The sequence below is a fragment of the Alligator mississippiensis genome, chromosome 11, assembly GCF_030867095.1.
Source record: "Alligator mississippiensis isolate rAllMis1 chromosome 11, rAllMis1, whole genome shotgun sequence".
In the NCBI taxonomy this organism is placed as follows: Eukaryota; Metazoa; Chordata; order Crocodylia; family Alligatoridae; genus Alligator; species Alligator mississippiensis.
In genome coordinates this window covers 42,616,932-42,635,544 of record NC_081834.1, presented here as the reverse complement: position 1 = coordinate 42,635,544, position 18,613 = coordinate 42,616,932, and the positions used below count along the sequence as shown (strand labels likewise).

At 55.7% G+C, this 18,613-nt stretch overlaps 1 protein-coding gene and 1 long non-coding RNA gene across 4 annotated transcripts; one reads left to right on the top strand and one right to left on the bottom strand.

Moving 5' to 3' along the window:
* Window positions 1-184: 184 nt before the first annotated feature.
* On the top strand, window positions 185-11,722 carry LOC132244018 (uncharacterized). Of its 3 annotated transcripts, XM_059714903.1 has the most exons (15): window positions 185-348; window positions 4,169-4,255; window positions 4,546-5,153; window positions 5,686-6,206; window positions 6,530-6,648; window positions 6,947-7,075; window positions 7,479-7,558; window positions 7,711-7,813; window positions 7,922-8,008; window positions 8,215-8,322; window positions 8,764-8,899; window positions 9,012-9,106; window positions 9,334-9,486; window positions 10,326-10,489; window positions 11,094-11,722. In XM_059714903.1, exons 4-15 carry the CDS (start codon window positions 5,687-5,689, stop codon window positions 11,104-11,106), a joined length of 1,707 nt encoding a protein of 568 aa, XP_059570886.1. In that variant the 5' UTR covers window positions 185-348; window positions 4,169-4,255; window positions 4,546-5,153; window position 5,686; the 3' UTR covers window positions 11,107-11,722. The 3 variants fall into 3 exon arrangements, with proteins under 3 accessions (XP_059570886.1, XP_059570884.1, XP_059570885.1); XM_059714901.1 differs by having other exon boundaries at window positions 4,169-5,153; XM_059714902.1 differs by lacking the exon at window positions 185-348 and adding an exon at window positions 3,593-3,661 and having other exon boundaries at window positions 4,169-5,153.
* LOC132244019 (uncharacterized) lies at window positions 11,693-15,408 on the bottom strand. Its single transcript, XR_009455646.1, has 3 exons — window positions 15,266-15,408; window positions 14,061-14,356; window positions 11,693-11,785 (listed from the first exon to the last, which is right to left on the bottom strand). It is a non-coding gene; the product is annotated as an uncharacterized LOC132244019 (long non-coding RNA).
* Window positions 15,409-18,613: the final 3,205 nt, after the last annotated feature.

Sequence of the window (18,613 nt, the reverse complement as noted above, 5' to 3'; positions counted from 1 at the left end):
CAAGGGACGATCTTCTCTGTGGTGAGTTTGCTCTGGCTTTGGCTACATCCCAACCCCCTTTTAATGCCTGCTGCGAGTCACAGAAGCAATTAAAGGTTTACTAGCCAAGGCAGAGAGATAGAGTGGAGTGTAATCAGGTCCTATGCATATAATATCATCCAGTGCATGCCGCATCCAGAAAGCATCATTATAGCATCATCACTAGATCCAAGAGCCCTGTCTGCTGCACTTGAGCAGAGAGAAGAGGCAGAGAGAGAGGCCCATTGTTTCCCATATAAGTAAACAATAGATAATGATACCTTGCTGGCAGCTGGATGCAAGATAATCATTTCCGGCTCTCCCTTGCTGGTAGGTGTATTTGTATTCTCCCTATCACACCTTTGGAAAGGAAGGAAGAAATAAAAGTTATAATTATTTGTTCTATTTTTTAAATGTTATTTTAGATTTAATTTTTTTTTTTATTATTTTTTTTAATTGTATTTAATCTTCTTTTTCCATGTCTCTCTTTCTCTGGGTGGCTTTGGTTAGAGGATGGGATTGTCTCCCATAAGTGAGAAATGTTCAGACTTCCCTTCAGCCTCAACTGAGGGCTGACTTCTTTTTGTGGATATTTGTGTTAGCATTGTGTCAGATGTAGCTGTCTGAAATAAGCTACCTCCCCAGCGCCACCCTTGACAGCCCCCAGTCTTTTAACATTTCTAGGAGAGTTGTGCAGAAGGAGCTTTGTAGATCATTAAGCGACCCTGGGTGATTATGCAGCAGGAGACAATACCTAAGCATGCTTAGAGTTTCATAGTTTAGGGACTGGAAGGGACCTTCCCAAACAAAATCATTTAATAGATGTTTGGCATGTAATCCTCAATGACTGTATATCCTTGGGATGGATCCAGAATGCTCATTCTACAGCCTGTGGGCTGGATCTGGGCCCCAAAGTGACTGGGTCTAGCCCGTTGCATACAGGATCAGTGATAAGCAGCTTGGCCTTGGCCTGGGGTGTCCCCTTCCCTGTTCTGCGCCAGCCGCTGATCCCCTCCGCAGCCCTCCCTACTTTCTTCCTCTCCCCACCTACCCCTTCACTCCCTCTGACAGTGGCAGCCACCTCCCTTCCCACTTCTTCCGTCCCCTTACTAGAGGGGAATAGTGGCCCAGGGTCACAAGCACATGGCCTCCTTCTCTGAAGGTAGCGCTCCAGTGGGACAGATCCATTGATTCAGATGGAGTCCCACCAGCTTACGTCTGGCTCCTTCTGTTCCACATCTTGAGACTGAAAATAATGCACTCTGTCCTAGTGAAGGTAGACAAGGTTAGATACCAGCTTGAAGGGTGAGGCCTGGGTTTGGATCACAGCCACGATCTCTGCTTTTTCTGGCACTTTGCCACCCTTGGAAATATTTGGGTCTAGATTTTCTGCCAGCAGCACCACGACCAGTAGTGACTCGCCTGCAGAGAAAAACGGTCATAGGTGTGTCTGAGCCTCGGTGACCCCTTGGGCTGGTGGGGCCGAGGTGCCCCAGGTTTTGTAGCTAACCACACACAAAGAATCCAAGTAGGTAGTATCATGTCTGGCATTGTTGGCTCCTCAGCCTAAATGAACAGGTACCCACTTGGCCTGTGGCATGAGTCCAGGACAAGCATTGAACTCTGGCTTCTGGATCTGTAAGACACTGTAACTGCTCTGCCATCCCTGGTCCTCAGGCTCCAGCACCGATGCAGGAATGAACTCAAGGGGTCTAATCACTCGTGGTAAGTGAATGCAAAAATCTAGAGCTCTTGGTTCAGAGGCAATACCTTTTTATTAGACCAACTGAGAAATTGCAACAACAAAAAATTGTCTTTCTGCCAGCTTTTGGCTTCATGCGCCCTTCATCAAGCTCGGGGAAAGTTTAAAGGGGGTAAAAAGTCCCCATATGGAGGAAATCAACTTCATTTTTGCACAGTGGAAGCTGAAGCTGGAAATCTGTTCCTCTGGGTCCATGAGAGTGTCCTCCCTCAGTCCTCATGTTCAAGGTCTTCCTGACTCCTGGCCATTGCACTCATGCTGCCACAAGGACCTTTGGCTTTTCCGCTCTTCCTCTGCTTCCCCCCCCCCCCCCCCCCCCCCGCCCCATTTCTTCTTGTGCTGTTGGTGCTGGGAGGACAACTTCCCATTTCCTTTTTCCACTTCATTCCTAACCATGTATGTATATACTCGTTGCCAAGCACCCCATCCCTAGCCTTGTGGTGCATCACAACTAGAGTCTTATGGCACCATCTAGTGGATTCTGTTTCTGCAACAATAGGCAAATATTTGGGCACCTACTCAGCTCAGCACAGCTGATCTTTTGGCTTTTAGTACATCAATCAGCTCAGCACTAAGCAACTCTATCTTATGGGGCCACAGAGGGAAGGTGAGCTGGTGCGTCCATATGTGCACAGATGTGGGAAAGAGGAACCGGCAACACATCAGTGAATCAGTGTTGACAGCAAAGTCCCTGGGAACTGAAGCTTTCACTCAGCAAAATACATACAACACAGTTAACATAGTGTCTGCGTCCTGCCCACCTCATAGACACTCAACACAACCGGAAAATGCTTCCTTTCTTAAAGGATTGAGTCTGTGGGGCTTGTTCATGCCTTGGCTCCTCAGCTGAGTGTAAAAGGTGAACACTTGAGGGTCTGGCTCAAGACTCACCAAGGCAAGAGATCAGGCTCTCAGATACCAAGAGACTTGCTTTGTTAATCTTTCTCTGTGACCCCAGCATGTCACTTAGGGGGTAGCTAACAGGCCCTGCTTCTCCAACAGTTTTGCTGCCCATCTTGATCTCCACAATGCTGGCCCAGGATTGCTACCCCTCCCCAGGCTAAAGCAGTTTTCATGTCTACACAGGGGTAGCACCTAGGACTTCAGCAGCCTGAGCTAGGGCTACGGGTCGCATGAGAGACCAGGCAAGGACTCGAGCCGTCTGTGCAGTTGGGGCGGCAGGGCTGTCGGAGCTATGTCTCGGGCAGTCCATGTTCGTAGTGAGTGGGATGGAGCCGGGGAGCACCCGTGCAGGGCTGTGGGTGGGAGGACTCCCAGAGATGGGGTCAGGCGTGCGGGTTTGATGGTTCCTCTGAGCCCACCGTGGATTGAGGCAGCTAAGGATCTCCTGACTCAACTTAGGGCTGTGGGTTTCAGGCACTTCAATGTAGTGCCTGTGGTCAGGCTGCTCGTGGTCCCTTCCTGCGGCCTGGCATTGGGCTGTTCCAGCTCTGTTTAGGGTAAGGATTAGGGTTCGGGAATGAGCAGGGATGGAGCTGCCTTTCTGGTTTATGTGGCAGGACTCTGGGCACTGTGTTTGGGGCACAGGCGAGTACGGCAGTCGGTGATAGTAGTAAATGGGCTGGAGCTTGGGGCACCCCACATGGGGGCTGGGGCGGGAGGGCTCTTAGCCATGGGGTCAGACGTTGGGGGTGGAAGGGTTTCTGGTGCCCAGTGGGGTTCAGGCAGCGCCAGCTCTCCAGGCTGGACGTGGGGTGCTGTTTGGGGGCTGCGGCGCTGGGTGCGGGGTGGGGGGCGATGGAGCTGGTCCCCGGGCGTTGCCGCGGCAGCGTTCGTACCATCGCAGGGCCGCGGGATTCCGGGCAGTTGCCGGCGGAGGCTGGAGCGGTGCTGCCGGGCGCCCGGGGTCTGCACAGACGGGTAAGTCGGCTGCGGAGACCGCTGCCCCCATTCTGCCCCTGGCTGAGGGCAACGTGGGTGTTGAGACGAGGCCTCTTGCCCCAGGGGGGTGTTAGAGCCAGACGTCAAAGAGTCACGAGGCCGGCACCCTCCTGCCCCGTGACGAGGTGTGCCAGGGGGACGCAGCCCAACGGGGTGACATTTGCACCAGCCCCACCAGCAATGGCACCGGAAAGGGCAGTGGTGCCCGGTCCTGCAGGTTGTCAACAGTGGGCATCTGGTCAGTGCCTTTCTCGGGGCTGGTTTGTTCCTGTGTAAAGCCCGGAGCGAGGAAGCGGAGCCGTGCCCAGCTGAGTGACCGCACCGCAGGCACCTAGACGTGGGGTCTCCCCTCTTTTCAAGAAGCACAGAATTGGAGCACAAACCCACATCACTTCCAACGCCTGAGGATTCATTTTGTTGTTGAAATGACAGTCCAGGGGCACAAGTATTTTCTGCAAATTTAAATTTCCATCTTCTTTCTTTCAGTGATCGACACACATCGTCTGGAGAGCGACGGGAGAGCCAAGGTCGGGGAGGATTTCGCTCTTGGATCTCTCACCCAGGAGTGAGCAGGTAAGGACGAGGTCCTCAGGCAGTGCTGCTGGAGGCTGCGGCAGCGGGAGATCTGGGAGGGGAGTGAGGGTCTCTTCTGCTTCCAGGCTTGTGCCTGTGTTCGGAAAAAAGTGCAGAAGGAGACGGAGCCGACAAGACCCTGCCTTTGGAGCGAGGGGCTGAGTAACGCTCCCTGCCGGCTCGGTGTGCAGGAGGCAGGAGCCGGGCAGGCTCTGCAGGACACCCCCTGCCGAGGCCGAGATAAGAAATGTTTGCGCTCTAACCTTGTGTGTCTTTTATCGCCTCCTTAGACCATCTTCTCCTGCACGGGTGCCAGAAGGCTTCAAAACCAGTCCCGGGCCCGGGTTGCTGTCCCTGCCAGGATGGCTGGAGTGCAGTGCACAGCCAGTGTAGATTAAAACACTGGTTCCTCTTACATTGTATTGAGGGCCATGGTTTTTGTTTCTGCAGAGCAGGGGAGTCGGGCTCTCCTGCATCGTGAAAGGCATGAAGACAAGGTCCAGGGAGAAGGCAATAGCAGTCCTGGTGTGGAAAAGAAGTGCCAGAGGGCAGCCAGAGTTTCCTTTAATGGCCGAGAAGGGCCTGAAAGGGAAGGTCTGGGGGGACAGGACTCCTGGAGGGGACAAAACAAGAGAGGGAAAGGGGTGGGAGGCAGGAGAGGTGCAGATCTGTTATAGGGGAAGAGATTATACAAGAAGATAGCTTCAGAGTGGATGCTATAGTCCCTTTCAGGGGCAGGCGTTATCGCCTTGGGAAGGCAGTGACCGCGGATCCAGGCGGCGAGGGACAGTCCCCAGAGGCGAGGCAGGAGGCCTCGGTACCGGACCAGAGGGAGGAGTGCGCGGCGTCCCGAGGGCCTTTGAGCACCTGCCCAGCAGCACTCCATCCCCCCGGGCAGGTGAGGGGCCAGCGGTTTTCCCCTGTCTGTGCAGACGACTGCAGAAAGGGGAGGAAAATCCACCCCGCTCCAAGGTGGGGACCGCGGCCCCGATGCTCTCTCCCACCAGCTCCATGGGGTTGGAAACATCCCCAGGTACAGAAGCTCCCACCCCTCCCAGCTCAGCCAGTGCCGCCCAGCCGGAGTGGGCAGGGAGCCCAAAGCTGTGGCGCTGATGGGCATCACGGGTCGCAGGGAAGGGGCCCCTGCCCTCCTCTGCCTGGACTCCCAGGGGCTTCAGCCCACAGCCAGTCACATGGAGCCAGAGGTGGGGGCAGCAGCAGGGAGCTGTGTCCAAACCAGCTGCCTGCCGGTCATTCAACCCGAGCCCAGGGCTTTTCCTGCCCATGATCCCCAAGTGATAAGGATACTGGTGTCATGGGGGAAATACAGGGCACACCTGCCTGTCTCCTGGAGAGCAGGAGGGTCGGGGGAGACGTGTGTGCAGGGGTGCCTTGAAGGCCAGCTGCTGACTGCTCCTGCTCGGTGCCAGGATGGACAGGCTGAGGCGGGTGCTGAGGAGGAGGACCGCCAAGGTGGGCTTTGTGCCAGAAGATCACAGCAGGGGGCCTGGGCAGGAACATCTGGGCCCCCCCAGCCGTGAAGAGGAGGGGCCCATCCAGGTGAGGACGTGGCTGTGCTCCATGTGCTGGCATAAAAAACCAGCACTTCCTAGCGCCAAAGCACTTCCTTTGAAGCAGCCCACCACCTCCAGGTGCAAGTGGAGGTGGCCCTGGGTGCACCCGGGCAGGCGGGAGCCCGGAGGAGAGGAGCGCCGGGCAGAAGAGCCGTGCAGCCTCCCGCCCAGGGCACCGAGCAGCCTGGAGCCCGGCCCTGCAGCCCCGCATCCGCAGGCAGCCCCCTGCAGAGGCGCGGAGGAGGGCCCAGCCTCCCTGGGGCAGGAGCTGAGCCCGTCCTGCACCAGCCCCAGCCTGAGCTGCAGCTCCTCCTCGGCGGACTCGCACAGCTCCCTGGGGTCCGCGAGCCCCCCAGCCCCTGGCGCCAGCCACACCGGTGAGGAGACGCGCTGGGGGCCACCAAGTCTCAGGGCCATTCGCTCCAGGGGGCAAGTCAGACCCTGCGCAGGGCTGGGCAGGGGGATCCTGGCCAAGGCGAGGGGGCCGAGCTGCATGACCTCCAGGTCCCTGCACAGGGGTGGGTGAAGGGGGAGGCAGAGTCGCTTGTGGTGGGGACAGGGACCTCCCAGGGCAGCAGGGACAGTCCAGTCTGCTCTCAGCTGGCGAAGGGAGCGCGACTCCATCTCTGCCCCCCACCGCTCACGTTTCTTACTCTGGGGGGCAAAGGACTCACCCTCCCCACTTTCCTTCCTGCTGCAGTGATTCCCAGTCCGGCCATAGAGAAGGTGCAGGACGAGGAAGAGCAGGAGAAGGAAGATCAGGGGACGCAGGAGGGAGCTGTGCCAAGTGTCACCCAGCGCCTCCAGGAACGCAGGAAGGTAGGAAACCCGCTCAGTCCTCTGTTCCCTCCCTGGGGAGCCCATCCTGCTGACCGGAGATGACAAGCAGAGACGCTCTGCACCCGCGGGCAGTGCTCGAGGTGGGTGCCTTTGTGAAGCCCCACCTGGGTGCCCTCCCGCCACAGACACTGCCATGCTCCTCCCTGCGCCTGCCCAGGGGGAGACTCATGTCAGCACCGTGGGGGTCCCAAGAGACCTGAGCCCCACAGCGGATTTGGGGAGGACAGGGAGGTCCCTGGCTCAGAGCCTCCCTTTACCCTGGTCCCGCTCCTGGTAGATGCAGCACAGGAAGGATGGGCAGTGCCTGCTGCAGGAGCTCCTCACCCTGCAGGCAGCCGTGCAGCAGAGGGGACACGAGGCAGTGGAGCTGCAGGGGTGGAAAGCGTCCATGCCAGACAAGATCGTGGTGAGTAGGAGGTAGCACGGCATGGTTTGGGGAAAGGGGAAGAGAGGGGAAAGAGTTTCTTGAGTCCAGGGTGGAGGGGAGAGATGGAGCTGGACCGGGGAGAGAAGGGCAGGCGCGCTGGTGGGCAGCAGAGACGGGAAATCCTGGGACAGGCCGGGGGGAATGGTGCGTGTGGAGGGCAGAGGAGGGCTTGATCAGGGAGCAAGGGGGTGGTTCGAGTGACATGTCTGAGTGGCCATGCGAGGGGGAGGACCAGCCCAGTGGGTGGGGGGCAGGGGGATGTGTGAGGCACCCCAATGGGCAGATCCTGGTGCCTGTGCCTGCAGCACCGGGTGGTCTCCCGTGTGGGACGGGGCTGTGGCCTGTGGGGCCGTAACCTCGCCCTTCCCTTTGGGTCTCGCAGGAGCTGATGGAGGATGTCCCCAGGGACGAATATCTAGGAAACACCATCCCAGACATCATAGCTGCCATCTGGTGCCTCAGGTACCAGGGCCTCTGCCCGACTGGCCTAGCTCTGCCATGGGCCAGCGGGATCCCCGCTGCTCAGGCCCAGGTTTCCTGGCTCTTCCTGCCAACCCCAGTGGCACCCCCGCCCCGCACAGCTCAGCGTCACACAGGCTCCTCTCTCCTGACAGCGACCTGGAGATGTGCCTGGACCCCTTCCTGCAGTCGCGCCTCCTGCGAGCTGCAGCATCCAAGACTTTTGGGGCCATAGGGCGCAACAACATCAGCAACCTGGTAGGTCCCCCTGCCCCTGCCCCGTCCCACAAGCCAGCCCCTGGCAGGTGCGGGCACAAGCTGCCTGGCGCTGACCCTGGGCTCTCCCTCCCCTTTCTGGTCATGCAGAGGATGCACATGGGCAACCTGGAGGGCCTGCTGTGGTGCCTGCTGTCCAGCGCCCCCAGCCTGGACAGGCTGAATTTCTTGTGGGAGGTGAGCAGGATAGAGAGGGGCTGGGCTCGGGGAGGGGTGGCCTGCAGCCCCGTGACCTGCACGAGCCTCTCTCAATGCCTTTGGAGCTGTAAGGCAGGGGATGAAGGCCCAGCTCCAAGCCTCGGCCCCGAGGAGGAGTCAGCAGACACGGCTGGTCTGTACAGCAGGGGCACGTGCCCGCTGATCTTGATGTCTTCCTCCCGCAGCAATTCACATTCTGGATGGAGGCGGTGGATGCCCAGCACCGAGCCCTGGGCATGAGGGCAAGCACCACCCTCATGTCCTTTGCTGCCCTCCTGCTCCCACACTTTGAGGTCAGTGAGCCCCGAGCCCAGTGCCCTGGGCCCCTGCCGTTGTCAGGACCCTCCTGGAAGAGAGGAGTCAGAGCTGGGACCTGAGCTTCACTCCAGGGCTCTGCTTCTGTCTCATCGGTGCACCCCAGCTCTCCTCTTTGGGTCTCTTTTCCATGGCCTGCTCTGGGCGCACTGGCCTACCCCCCACCCCCCGGGGTCCTGGGACCTTTGTAGCCCCGGAGCAGCAGGCACAGGGAATCATGCTGGGGTGCTGACCCGGTGCCCCGGCTCCAGGTTCCTGTGGGAACAGAAGGATTTCATGCCCTGGCGCCATGATCTCTGGCCCCCTCCTGCTTTGTGCTGGTGGTGGGGGGAGATGGAGTGAGGGAGATGGCCTTGGGGAACCTGCAGGTTTGGGAAGGTAGGACAGGCATGGACCCCCCCTCCTCTGCCTCTGCTTAGGGCTCCCCTGACGTGCCTGAGGTGGGGGACATGGCAGCGCGCCTGGGTCTGTCCATCAGTGACCCAGAGGAGACCGTCGGCTGCGACGCCGTGGAGAGTTTGTACTGGCTCACTCGAATCCTCCTGCACCAGAGGGGTAAGGAGACCCGTCCAAGCGCTGGACCACGATGGAAATGGTGCCCGCCCCTGCAAACCCTGATCCAAAGCTAGGATGGCAGCTAAGAGCCTCATGTCTCCACTTGTCACAGGCCAAGACATGCGAGGGGCGGACGAGATGTTCGGCGAGTGCCCTCTGGAGCCGAGCCAGGTCCAGTGTTACAGGGACCTGGCAAGAGTCGGAGAGGTGAGGATGCTGCGCCCAGTGCTTGCCAAGCTGCAGGGCTGGACTTGTGTCTCTTTGGCCTGGCTGTGTGCTGGGCTGTGGAGAAAGGTCTGCTGCTTCTCTCCAGCTTGCAGAGATCTTCCTGCGGCGGGGTAGAGCCTTGCAATGTGCAGAGCGACATGGTCCCAGGTCCCAGAGATGGAGCCTGGCTCTGAGATGCACCAAGCCTTGCGCCCTCTTGCTTTCAGGTGCTGAGAGAGATCTTGTCCGCGGAGCAAAAGAGATCATTCCTGCAGCGGACCATTCTGGCAATTCATCATGGGCGGATGCACGTTAAAACACCTGCGCTACTCTTCCTCTATGCCATCCTGGGGGAGACCAGCCTCCTGATCGGGGACAAGGTTAGCAGCCGCCTCAGGTGCAGGGGACTGAGAAAGGGCCCCTCGCCTCTGTGCCATGTCTTATTGCTCTCCCCCATCGCAAGGGGTCGAGAGAGGTCATTAGCTATGGGAGTGTGAGCTGTAGCACAGGGCAGAGTTGATTTGTACCATGTAGGTGAACTGAATCCGTGAGCTATGTATAGAAAGTCTAAGATATGGTGACCGCCAGGTCACATCAGCAGAGGCTGAAGCTTGCTCCAAGGCCCAGACGTGCCCATGGGCCTGCCCCTCCACCTCCTCAGAGCCAGGCCAATCTCAGGCGGCAGGCTGAAGATGGATTTGTCTGCAGAGACGGAAAGGCTGGGCCCTGGGATCACAGGCTGGGGGGCATTTCCCCTGCTGCCCCTGGGTCTGTGCTTGCCCTAGGGAGAGCAGAGTATTCAGCTAGTCCGCACTGGCCATCTGCCCCCTTCTCCCCAGCTGCCACCCCCTGCCTTCCCCACGACTCTCAGACAAACGTCCCTGCAGGAACCTGCCCCCATTTCACTGGGCTGCTGCCAACACCCCTTGCTTGCAGCCCAGTCCCTGCCCTCATGTGCCGAGTGCTGGCTGGGGTTGTGGGGGAGGCTGGAGTGGGGTCTTGGCTTCCCCACGTGGGCGCATGGTGAGGAGGTGCCAGGGAGGTGGGTGGGGAGTGGGGCAGTAGCTCCGGCTGCCGTGGGCTGGGAACTGGGCTGGGGTCTCTCGGGGGTCCGAGAAGAGTCTGTCTCGGAGGTTGGGTCCCGGGGCTTGACCCGTCCCACCATCCCCGTCCTTCCTGTGGGCAGCAGAGGCTCAGACTGGCTCTTGTGCCCCTGCAGGAGGAAGAAGTCCCCGGCAGGATCGTGAGGAAGCTGGTCCTCATGAAGTGCTGCCATGAGCTGCCCAAGGAGCTGCAAGGACACAGCCTGCTGGCCTGCTCCTCCGGCCCCCTCTCCTCTCCTCTCCTCTCCTCCCTCCAGCAGCCCCCCGGGTCCTCCTGCAGGTACTGTGCTGTGCCCTGGGCCTCTGGGGAAGCAGGTCTTGTGGGGGGAGAGGGGGAGGCTCGCACCACTAACCCAAACCTGCTCCCTGCCATGTGCGGGGACTTGTCTGCTCTGCCCCTGGCGAGTCCTGTCCTACCGCCCATCCTCCGTGGGCCATCCTCTTGCCTCCCGCCTCTGCCAGGATCCTTTGCCTCGTGCCCTGCTGCCTGTGCACAAATCTCGTCCCTCCCCGGGGCTGTGGATGGACCTGCCTGGCGCAGGTGTCGCCCTCTTTCTCAAAGGAGCTCCCCCAAGTCACTAAACAACCCCAGGACAGGCTGGAGGCTGCTTCCCCGCGCGTCCACCTGTCCACCTCTCCACGGCTGGGGTTTTCCGTGCTGCGCTTCTAGCTCAGCTCAGATCTGGTTGGGCTGTGATGCCGGAAGGTGTTCAGCTGCTTCCATGTCGAAAGCTAAGGGGGGACTATTTTGTTTTCCCTCATTCAAATATTGTGGTCTCTGTGTCCTGGGAAAGCTTTCAGTCCCCGTTTCCTCGGAGCAGGGCCTTGTGTCAGTGTGACCATGTCCATATTTAACATTTGCTCCCTTTTCTTGCACTGTGCAGAGAGAGCTCCTAACCATCAGGAGCACGAGAGCCCCTCCATGAGCGATGAGGACATCTAGCACCTCACCAGGAGCCTGGCGGCTGTGTAGAGATGCTGCAACAGTGCCGAAGCCACCGCACGAGAGTCACCGACTGAGCAGATCCGCCCGCTCACAGCGGTCCTCCCTAGACTTCAGCTTGTCCCCAAAGACGCAGCCTGAGAAGCCCCTCGTGGGTGAAGGGTTCGACAACTTCATCCGTCAGCCCTGCCACGCCAAGGGTCGCGAAAGCACAGACACCATGCGCTCGTGGTCCCCAGGTTGCCTAATGGAGGACGCTCGTGTTGTGCGGGTGGCATTTTGTTACCTCCTGCCTCAGGGCTTTTGCCGGTCGCCATTTGGGGCCAGGAAGGAATTTTTTCCCCCTCATCTGTGGAAGTATCATCTGGGGGTTTTTCGCCTTCCTCTGAGGCACCGGGGCAAAGTCAGTCCATTGCAGCCTCTGTTGTGTTAGCAGCCTGCCTTGGCGCTCCGCCCTGAAGGGATAATCCTTCGAAGGCCGTGCAGGGAGAGACAATGAACCACAGGCACCGGGTAGAATGAGTGCGTAGGAGTTAAGAGTAGTTTTAGAATAATAAATTTAATATCAAATTTTCTTTTCTAATAAGTGTTGTTGTTGATCTCCTCTTCCTGCTTCTAATACAAATTCATGACCTGCAAAGAAAGAAAGATGCAAACATGATCTACCCTTATGGAAAGCATGGGTTCCCCAGCCCTCCGAAGAAATCTGGTGTTTTTAGCTCAGGGGGTCAAGGTAGAGCTGATTACAAAATATCTAGTACTGTTTTATTGGAAAGGGCCACTGTGGTCAGGTACATGGTTCAAGAAGCTTCCAAAGCAAAACTCTTTCTCCACTTGAAGTTGGGGTTGATGTCAAGGCCCCAGGAAAGTTGACAAAGAGCGGGGCCAGCACGTCAGCAGAAAGATGGCTTTGGTGCTCAGGGCTCCCAGGTCTGATGTGAAAGACCCAGAAATATGTCCCTGTTGGGATGTGTGCGTCTCCTGTTTAGCTTCTCTCCATGTAGAGCTGGGGTGGGCAAATTGGTGGATCTGGCCAGTGGCCAGACTCCATTTCCCAGCAGCTCCTGCCCACATCATTGCATCCGATTTCCCTGGAGCAGCGCTGGGGCTGGGGCTGGGGCTGGGGCTGGGGCTGTGACAGCACGGGGCCAGGATTTCTCTAGAGACCAGCCCCGGCAATGCTGGCAGGGCATGCTCCTGGATGGGGAACTGCTCCAGGGCCAGCGTTGGGATCTTACAGTGATGACAGCATGGTTCAGAGCTAGGACAGAGCCGCAGTCTGTTGCCTGCACGCCCCGGCCTGGGGCATGCGAGCAGTGTATCACAGCTGTGCCCCGACACCATGCTTTCACTGCAGCAAGATCACAGCCCCAGACCAGCTCTCTGCCCTGCTACACACCTTGCCAGTGCTGTAGGAGATGGTCTCCATGCAAGTTCTGGCCCTGTGCTGTCATGGTCCCAGTACTGCTGGGGTCTCCACGGAAACTTTTGAAACTGTCTCCCATGACATTCTCATGAGTAAGCTAAGGTAATGCTGTCTCGATGGTAATACTGCAGAGCAGATATAGAACTGGCTATTTAGTCGTATTCAAAGAATAATCGGTCGTTAGTGGGTTGGGGCGTCTAGTTGGGATGAGGTACTAAGCTGGTTTCCCCCAGAGGTCTGTCCGGGGTCTGATATTGTTTGATATCCTTATTAATGATGTGGAAGATGGGATTGAGTGCCCACTCTGCCCATTTGCAGGTGACACCTAGTTGGGTGGAATTGAAGCCACCCTTGATAAATAATCTGTATAAACTTGGAGACATAGTCCAAGATGAATCAAATGCAGTTCAATAAGGACAAGTGCAAAGAGCTTGCATTTGGTATGGAGCAATTACATGTACAAATAGAGACTAGGGAATTATGAACTAAGCTCCAGTACTGCAGAAAAGGACCTTGGGGGATGTAACAGAGGACTATTGCCTTGTCCCTCTGAGAGAGAGACAGCCAGTGACAGGGGGCCAGAAGAGAGAAGTGGGCAACCAAGAAGGAAAAGTAGTAGCTCCACGGCTACAGAAAAGCTTCAGGCCACCTACCTATGAGGTCTGGGGTCCAGGCAATAAGGGTAATAGCAGCTTCAGCAAGCTGCTTCTATAGTAATACAGGCAACTTACCCCTGCTAGAGAGACTGGCCATGAAGCAAAACTGAGGGGCTGCAAGTCAGAGTAGAGCGGCAGCTTGCAGAAGGCCTAGTGTGGCTGTGAGGCAGGGCAGAGGGAGCTTGAGTGGAAGCAGGTGGCCACACAGAAGTGAGCCTGCAAAAAGGCAAGCCTATAGATTGGTTAATGGGGATCCGGCCCTGAGAAGCAGGGATGGGGTGACCAGAAGTAGGTGGAGTTTCTGAGTGTATAGGCTTGTGTCGAGGGCCAGGGAGTCACCCTGGTCCTAGTGGTTGTGGGGAAATGATTTGTCTGGAGAGAAGGAACAACTAACAGCCACAGAAAGAAAAGGTACCCCGTGAGTTGGTAGGGACAAGGGAGTGACCTCTAGCAGTCCAAACAGAAAACTGGAGGCCCTGTTCCTACCAAGCATTGACCCACAGAGATTGGGCCAAAACGGGGAGAAAAGAGAACAATTTCAGGAGGCGTAAACACCAGCTGAGGGCTGGCATCACTAGGGGCAGAGGCAGAGAAGCATGTTAGGCTCCAGCACGGTCTCCTCGGGAGATGTCCAGTTGCTGGGGACATGTAAAACCAGACTGGCCGTAGCACCAGCGCATGGGCTGGAGGGTGTAGTGCTGTAGCTGCTGACAGGGTGGCATAGGTAGGACTGACTTGCTCCTTCCCCTGCCAGAGGTCTGTGACTGTCTGTCGTCTTTTAAGCTAACTAAGGTTTTCCTCTCCTTCCCACTGGCCTTTTTCTCACCTTTGAAATGCAGCAGGCCGCAAGGGCCATAGGTCGCTCCCATCTCCTCCCCCAGCTCGGCTTGTATTTGCTGATGCCCTTTTTCTCTCCGTGCTCACGATCCAGGAGGGGGCTGGCTCCTTGCAGTAAAGGAAGGAGAAGAGGCCAGAGGCATGGAGGTGACTGTGTGTCTGCACAGTTTAAGCCTGTTCACATGTAGGGTGGAGGCTGGTTCTGGCCAGCAGAGACAAGGAGCTGCTGCCATGGCCCTGTATGAATTTGATCCTCCCCAGTGCTTGGGTGTCGCTGAACTGGGTCTGGGGAGTAGAGGTGGGAGAAGCTAGCTCAGCTCAGAGTCCTACTTCTGCTCAAGTGAAGCCAACTGGCACTTTTCCCCTTCCCCTTAAGGAAACCCTTGAGTAAGGTGAGACTCCCACCTCAGCTTCTGTCCTTGCTTTGCTTGCCGCCTCCCTGCCGCCGCCTTGGCTCAAGCACACCACACACTAAAGCAAATTTGGAGGCACACACACGCCCTTGTGCACGAACATCAGTGATACACACACAATGTACAACACTGCTAGTAGTGCAACTCCCTCATGCATGCATGTCACAGGCATGACCTTGCAACAAACCCACAAGCGGGGGAAACACACAGGCATTCGTATGACAAAGCACACATGTATGCATGTGTATAGTCAGCCTGTAACACACATACATGAATGTGACAGCCATGCAAAGCACACAAGGGCTTATATGCATGTGTACATGGGCCCACACAAATTGACAATCAAGACACCTTCATACTGGACAAGCCTGTAATGCACACAATGATGTATACGTGACACAAGCAGGGCACCCTGCTTTTGTCATTGTATGACATGCAGATCGGCAACATGCACTGTATACACTGCACACAAGCTCAGGCATGTACACATACGCGCACGCACACACACACACACACACACATGCATGCATGACACCCAGCTCCCCTTCCCCCAAACCAGATACATGCATACTACACAGGCAATCATACTACACATGGAAGCTGGCAACGCACACATGTGCAAGACACCACACAATTCTGCAATAAGCATACAAATGCATCTTTGACACACTGACCTGTCACCACACACGCGCGCACACGCCTGCACACATGCATGCATGAAACACACCAACTTGCAACACGTCAGTCTCATGTTTAGCGGTCTGAGGGAGGGTCGTGTTACCTGCAGCTGTTCAGCTGTGATGCGTAACAGGGTTTTGCATGAGGTGTGTGTCTGGGAGGGGGTTAATCAGTAAATGGTGAATCCCAGGGCCAGTAAAAGCAGGAGACCCAGCCCATGTCACCCCCCCCCCCCCACAGGGTGGGGGAAGAGGGATGTTGGATGCAGCAGGGGGATGGGGGCGGGGACTGGAGACTGCAAGTTTATCCAAGATTTCATTTGCTGGCAAATGCTGCCCTGCCTATTGCATCAACTCTGGTATTTCCAATCCCTGGGGGAGAGGGGAGGAAAAAGAAAAGATGAAGGAGAAAAAAAAATAAACAGGGAAATAGCAGGACAAGGAATTCCTCAGGGTCCTAGACCGAGGCCTGTTCAGCATTAGGGAGACCATCCAGTCCCTGCTCCCAGACGCTAGGAAATCAGTAACCAGCCCTCTCCCATGTGTGGTGGTGGTGGTGGTGGTGGCTTCTGGTCTGCCCCCCTCTATGCCTGCCCACCCAATCTCTCCTGAACCTGGCATTGTCTCTCGCTTCACAGGTGGGAATTGAAAGCAGGAGAAGGAGGAAGAAAGGGGCAATGTTTAAAGCAACTGTTACTTTTGAAGCCTTGGAATAAAAGCCACCAACCTCCCCAGCACCCACAAGTCTGATCTCTTGTTATAGGTGTTATAGGACAGGTTGAAGCTCTAGATGGGGCTTTGGGCCTATTCCTTGCTGTGCCACTGACCTTGAGAGAGAGGCTTTAATCCATCAGCGCCCCAGTTTCCCCATTGCTTAGGTGTGGATAAGACTGATGCTTATAGGCCATACTAGACAGATGGGTGCTTCCCTCCAGAAGGTAGTAGAGGAATGCAGAGGGCTGGTATTAAAGCAGGTGTTTGGGCCTCTGCTGTGTGATTTAAGGTGGTGTGATGGGGACGACCTTGCCTGTGGATCAGGACTTTGTTGCGCTTGGTGCTGCACAAACTAAGAAGAGACAGTTCCTTCCCTAGACTGTTTACAAGATAAGTACTGGACTCGATCAAAGGGGTGGGTGCAAAACAGATGGGGCTTTAGATGGGAACAACACAGAAATGTTGGCCAGTGTGGTAGCCAGAGTCATCAGCACATCCTGGCTGAGTTGTTGCCAAAGGCTCTTTTGCAGGCAGAGGAGGCTTTTAAGGCTGGATTTGAGGGAGGACCATGAGGTCTCCGTGTGGGTGTTTTGCCAAGAGCATTGTTGAACCACGTAGGGCAGTGCAGCAGAGCACACAAAGGTGCTTAACTGAAATTCTACCAAGAGGGAAACTGAGGCAGGTGCCATGGTTGGATCGGAGGGCGGGTGGAGTCAAAATCTCAAGAAGCATAGAAAATGAGGGTTGGCAGGGACCTCAGGAGGTCACATCTAGACCAACCCCCAGCTCAAAGCAGGACCAGCCCCAACTAGATCATCCCCGCTGGGGGTTTGTCAAGCTGGGCCTTAGAAACCTCCAAAGATGGAGATTCCACCACCTCTCTAGATAACCTGTTCCAGTGCTTCACCACCCTTCTAGTGAGAGAGTTTTTCATAGTAGCCAAATTAAATCTTCCTTGCTGCAACTTGAGAGCATTTCTCCTTATTGTCATCTGCCACCACTGAGAACAGAAGGAATGGGGGGTGCTAAGCACCAATATGGAAAGTGGCTGGTTGTGCTTTGATGGCCAAGCTTGACACTCCAGCCCATTAGATTATCAGCAGGTGAAATTCTGAAATCACAGTGCGTAGGTCTTTCCCTGGGGGTCTCGAGCAGTGGTCTTGGAAATACTAGGCTACCATGGCATTGATTAGGCTAGGAGGCTAAATGCAGAATGCAGCCCTCAGGGATGGGAATAGGGCATGGTCTCAGGGAGGAGCAAGAAGGGGGTTTGACCTGTCTTCTCAGGCCACAGCAGGTGTTTGGGTAACTAAAGGACTTGCCTGCCTTCCTTGGCAATATGGCCCATCAGCATCCAATGCATTAGTAACAAGCTGGGAGCTGGGAGAGGGGTCTCTCTTACCTTGAGGAGGGAATAAACCTCAGAAGAAGCAGAGGTTCAAATGACATCAGAACCCCTAAGTTTGGGGGGAATGGATGCAGTCCATCCCAGACCCTACCCATGTGGTTTCTAAAACTGCCAAACGGGGACTCTGTGGAACAATATGGTTTTCCCTTCGAGGGGTGGTGGAACAGTATTTTTCTGGCAAAGTGGCTTTCAACCATTCTGGACTCAAGGCACTCCTCAGTAAATGCCAGGTCTGAGCTTTCAATCATTTTTAACTATGAAAAAATAATGAAGCAATTCTTCTGTTGCAAAGCACTCAGAGACAATAACAGATCAGAATGGCTTTGACACTATGGATCCCTAATAGAAATCTCTGGGCCTATCTTGTGAACAGTTTTAATGTTGTGAGGAACCCTGTGGCATGCTTGAAAGATCTCGCGTCACCTCAGGGTGCCAGATGCCCCTGGTTGAGAATCCCTGACACAGCATCTACCCCATCTGGCAATACCATGCTGACCCTTGGCTTGAAAACCCTAGTGCAAGGATCATATCTGACCCCAGCCTTCCCAGGATAAAAAAATTGTAACAACCAGGTCAACGAGGGCCATGACACTGAGTCAGGAAGGCGGTGGGCCTTTGGGGTGGGCTGCCTGCTCTCACTTTCAGTGCAAACTGCCCAAACCAACTGATCAGTCACCCAGCTGTGTCAGCTCCTTGACACTCGCTCACATTGTGGTCAAATGCTTTGCAGAGCTAAACTCTCCTTGCATCCAGTATGGTCAGAGTCTCCTCCTGAGGACAAAACTACTGAATGCCTGTCAATAACTGCACGATTCGCCTGCCTCCAAATTCCTCCCTACCTTTGATTACGCAATTTCCATCCCAAGTAACATCAAACAGTAATAACAATAAAAAGACAACCTTGAGACAGCTAAGGCAACAGAATTGGATTGATCAGTGATCCCTGGGCTGTCTATAATTCCTTATATTGTGTGTCAAAGGAAATAGCCAGTCTCAGGGACAGCATGTGAGAACTGACAAACAGATGTTGCCTTTGCTACTAGAAAGTGTCACAGGCAGATGTAGAGAGACGGTCTGAGAAGGACAGGAGAGGGAGAAACGGAGATGGACGGATGTATAAAAGTTGGTGCGAATGGAAGCTGGTAGGTGGTAGGGCTGGAGTATTGTTGTCACCACTGATCATCCAGGAAATGTATGAGGCAAGGGATTATTTTATGATAACTTTTACTGGACCAGCTGTATAGCTGAAAGACATGTTGAGTGAGCTTTCAGGCGCACACTGCCCTTGAAAGAGAGAGAGAAAAATGGAAACTGTGATTTTTGTGAGGCT

Excerpts from the sequence above, each read along its gene's own strand:
- LOC132244018 (XM_059714903.1), top strand. The coding sequence starts at position 5,687 with ATGGACAGGCTGAGGCGGGTGCTGAGGAGGAGGACCGCCAAGGTGGGC. Across the intron at positions 6,207-6,529 it reads CCCTGGCGCCAGCCACACCG|TGATTCCCAGTCCGGCCATA; the intron begins GTGAGGAGACGC and ends TTCCTGCTGCAG. Across the intron at positions 8,323-8,763 it reads TCCTGCTCCCACACTTTGAG|GGCTCCCCTGACGTGCCTGA; the intron begins GTCAGTGAGCCC and ends GCCTCTGCTTAG.